General features: G+C 35.4%; 1 protein-coding gene across 1 annotated transcript in view; it reads left to right on the top strand.

The window, feature by feature from the left end:
- Positions 1-257: 257 nt before the first annotated feature.
- Positions 258-4,283, top strand: part of LOC111639922 (multidrug resistance-associated protein 4-like) — a 26,104-nt gene continuing 22,078 nt past the window's right edge. Inside the window, exons 1-2 of the mRNA XM_023385879.1 lie at positions 258-450; positions 523-623. Of these exons, the coding sequence (XP_023241647.1) occupies positions 306-450; positions 523-623 (246 nt within the window). The 5' untranslated portion in view covers positions 258-305. The remainder of the gene's footprint in view (positions 451-522; positions 624-4,283) is intronic.

Here is a 4,283-nt window from a genome sequence, read left to right as displayed (position 1 = left end):
GTAAAGGATATCTTGAAATTTAATTTAAATTAAGTAATATTAAAAAGGAATATATTATATCGTCGCAGGAGGCTTCATATACTTTTTATTTAAAACTTTAATTTTAGATAATAAATACTTTTAGTTGCTTTCTTAAATATAATGAGCAAATATTTCTTGAATATAAGATTGTTTCACGTAAATGATTGAATTATATATAGATATTTCTTTTAATAGCGAGAAGTCCAGTATTTTCTCATCTGAGTGTATCTCTTTACGGACTTACAACCATTAGGGCTTTCCATGCAGAAAGTAAATTTAAATCTATGTTTAATAACTATCTGGATAAGCATACTGCAGCATGGTTTTTCTTCGTGGGTTTAAGTCGATGGATGACCTTATACGGTCAAATTGTTTGTTTTATAAATCTAATTATCACTGTTATTATTTTCCATATTTCAATTAATGCAGGTGAGTAGAAATATTTAAATGTAAATTATCAATAATACAATAGTAACAGTGCATTTATAATTGCAATTTTAGATGATGCAGGAAGCCAAATTGGACTTATTATCAATTATGGTTTAATACTGATTCTTCATTTTCAAAACCTCGTTAGATTCGTATCTGATGTGGAATTTCAGGTAGTAATTATAGAATAATCACGGTGATTAATTGAAATTTTTTATAAACAGACAGATTTCTTTATCGAGATATATCAAATTTTTGAAAAAGAGAAACTTCTTAGTATTTTAGTAATACATATTTTATCAGAATAAAGCTCAATATAGGAAACTGACTGTTGTTTTGATACTTCAGGTATTGTATATTTTAAAATCTAACTACTCATTTAGTGAATAATTAGTACTGTAAATATATTTTATATCTAACAGTATTGGAGGTTTAATATTTAAAAAACAGATCGTCATTATCAAAAGCACCAAAAACGTTTCATTTTTCGGTCATTCGCAAACATATTTATTTTCAGAATAAATTTTTAACACAAATAAAATTTTCGTAACATCACAAATAGCAGTATAAAATTTAAATGTGTTTTAGAAACTGCCAATTATATAACCAAAAATAGAAGACGAAAACACCACCAAACTGAAACGAAACAAGATTAAAAAGAAAAAAATCTTCGGTGAGAAAATTCTCCATGAGTCTTTGTTTACAGTTTTCATATTTTTGGTTCCACTATAAAGCTATTTTAAATCCTTCGTCACACTTAAGTGTTACTTTTATGACCATATGCTTTTTATCTGGAATATAAACTTGAAAAGTTATGTTATCACAATTACAACTTTTTAACCACATTTATTTTTATAAACAGATTTAATTAAATTAATACTAAAAGATAGTTTATTAATCATGTAAAACACTTTGTTTTTCGGACACGAAAATATCTTTTATTTATTTTTGTAGATAGTATGTTTGTGTTTAAAAATAAATTGATTATTGTCTGCATGTATTTTTTTCTGAGCTATTTTTTTCATTCTATAATCATCATTTTACTTTTGTAATTTAATATAAACAGAAACAGCACAATCTAAATCTAAATCTAAATATACAGTGTTACTTTTCTTCGTGACTTATCAAACATTTTACTCAGCGTAACTTGAGTTTTCCGGCACTCTTTTCATTCAAAAATTACACTTGGAATATGATATCATTCCCTGCGAAAGGCCAAAGTAGGCTTGTACTTTATACAGTGCAAATACTAGTAATAGTAATCTAAGTTACTTAAATTACTCTATTTTCACTGTATTTTCTGTGCTACATAGATAATTTATTGAATATAATTAATTACTATAGTGAGGACGTAACCCGACTGGCGAGGATGGTGGCCCGGAGGTGTCCGGGGGATTTAAAATCTCACTTCTCAGCACCAGTATGAGGAACTGCGACCGTGACACCACTGCAAGGTGATGATGTTGGCCGACGCTACTAGCCTTAGAGATCGATCCTAAAGTGCAAAGGTCACGATCCTCGCTTTGCCCGCGATTTGTCAGTATGACACGAGAAAGCCTTTTTACGTATGGGAGTAGTGTTTTGTTGGACGCAAAGATGACTCACATAGAGATCAAATTTACAAAATTAACGCGTTTATTTAGACAAACATGCTTACAGTAGAGGTATTATCACCGTCTCGTTGGAAGTTGTCACACCGAAGAAAAGTTTGTATGCGATGATGAGTTTTTCAGTATCCGGAGAAAGTTTGTCTCCATGGGTAAGGCGTGGCTGAAGATTGGATGGTTAGATGTCCTCGCCGGGTAGTTAAGTCCGAAGTCCCTTTGTCGCACTCGTGTGGCGTTTGGGGACTTTCCTTGCGTCTTCGGTATTTCGGAGGGAGTGTGAATCTACAAGACCGAGTACTCCTAACCTCCCCGTGTCATGCGGCGGATGGCCGAGCGATCAAGTGAAAACCTACCGCTCTGGGGGACTCGGGTTCGATCCGAACGGGTCGAAAAATCTCAAAAAGTTTTTTGGGGGTGGTCCGTTCGGATATGTCGGGTCCCGTACCTCACCATCCGGCAGCCCCATTGTGGGCCTGGCCAAACCCATAATAAGCTTGCAAAAAGAGGCCCTCTTACTGCCCACAGGGCAGAAAGAGATTAAAAAAACCTCCCCGTGTCCTTCGGTTTTCGGGCTTTTACATCATTTTTACCCGAAATCCCGAGGTATTGGTTAGACTGAAACTTCATTGGTGTCTGTTGCCAGTGATGCGATTCGAGCCACAGGGTCGCTGAACAATCCCGAACTCCCCTGTCCGGGCCGTTTCCCTCCGGAGTCAAGTCAAGCCCTTCTCCGGATGACAAACCCGTAAATTTTACTCTAATGTGTATTTTTCTGTCCCGGAGAAGACGCAGCTGTCCCAGTCGCCGCACCCTCCATAGGAGCGTCAGCAGGTCTCACTTCAAACTCTCTGTAAGGTGACTATCCAAAGATACCCGGCAGATGATTCCTCTCTCGTTTTTACGATGTGCGATCGGGGATCTGTCAATTAGGTCTCGAATGCGACAATTAAATCGTCTCTCACCCCGTTCCTCGGCTACACCGGTCCCATTTACGAAATAAGTTACCAATTTAATGGCTTCAACTCGACATGAGTTTCCCGTAAGGAGGGGAGATGTTCTGGCGAGGCCATCGTTATTCAAGGCCTGCTTGTAAGTTTTATGACGTCACAGTACTGGTCATTCATTATCAAATCGTTGCTGATCATTTATGTTAAATAGAATATTTTCAAAAGAATTATTATTAAAACTAGCTGTTACCTGCGGTTTTGCCCGCGCAAATTTTGCAAGCAAACCCCATTTATATTCAGTATTTCAATAACCATAGTAATTGTTATATAACACCTACCGCTGAAAATGTTGAGAATTGCCAACAATCAAACGAACTATTTTCAATTTGATCAATTTTCTGGAATGTTTACAATCGTTCTATAATGGAACCAATACGTAATAACAAATTCGAATTTAAAACGGTTCGAACATTTTTAAAATCAAAATAGGTAAAAATATTTATAACGATGTCTGAAATTTTACTGATTTAATACACCTAAGTACTCGATGAAGACTAAATCCTTTCCTTCTCCCCCGAGGGGGAATTTCGAAAAATCTCGTCTTAGTGTACATTCCCTTGACTACCCTATTAAAACGCAATCAAAAACGCAGAAACCCGCATCTAAAATAATATAATAGAAGCCAAGTTCTTCACTGTAAGCCTTAATTCTGTCTCTCTCCCCCGCGGGGGAATATCGAAAAATCCCTTCTTAGTGTACATTCTGTTGACATACCCTATTAAAACGCAATCAAAAACGCAAAAACCTGCATCTAAAATAGTATAAATAGAAGCAGAGTTCTTTACCGTAAGTCTTAATCATAACCATCTCCCTTCAGTAGGGGGAATTTCGACATGTATATTATACACGTGCGTATTCGAATGCAGCGTTGTGTCAAAATTTTAAAGGAATCGGTAGGAACAAACAAACATTACATTTTTATTTATATAAATAGATAGATCATGATCTGCTTAAGCTCATTTTCACAGAAAAACATTATGCCTCACAGAAAATCAAACTTAGGGCGTCCTACTCGTAGCGCCATCTGTTGGACATAAAAGCCTTAACCTAGATTATATATTTTAATTTATATGAATGTTTAACGGAATAATATACAGCCTATGTCCACCCTGAGGTTCCATTCTAAATATTGGTGAAAGAATTTTTGAAATCGGATGAGTAGTTTCGGAGATTACCTGCTGCAAACAAACTTACATACATACATACATACATACATACA

This window comes from Centruroides sculpturatus, unplaced genomic scaffold (genome assembly GCF_000671375.1).
Source record: "Centruroides sculpturatus isolate CEXI.00-Female unplaced genomic scaffold, Cexi_2.0 scaffold1272, whole genome shotgun sequence".
Classification (NCBI taxonomy): domain Eukaryota; kingdom Metazoa; phylum Arthropoda; class Arachnida; order Scorpiones; family Buthidae; genus Centruroides; species Centruroides sculpturatus.
The sequence above is the reverse complement of the archived record's forward strand: the minus strand, read 5'-3'. Positions and strand labels throughout refer to the sequence as shown.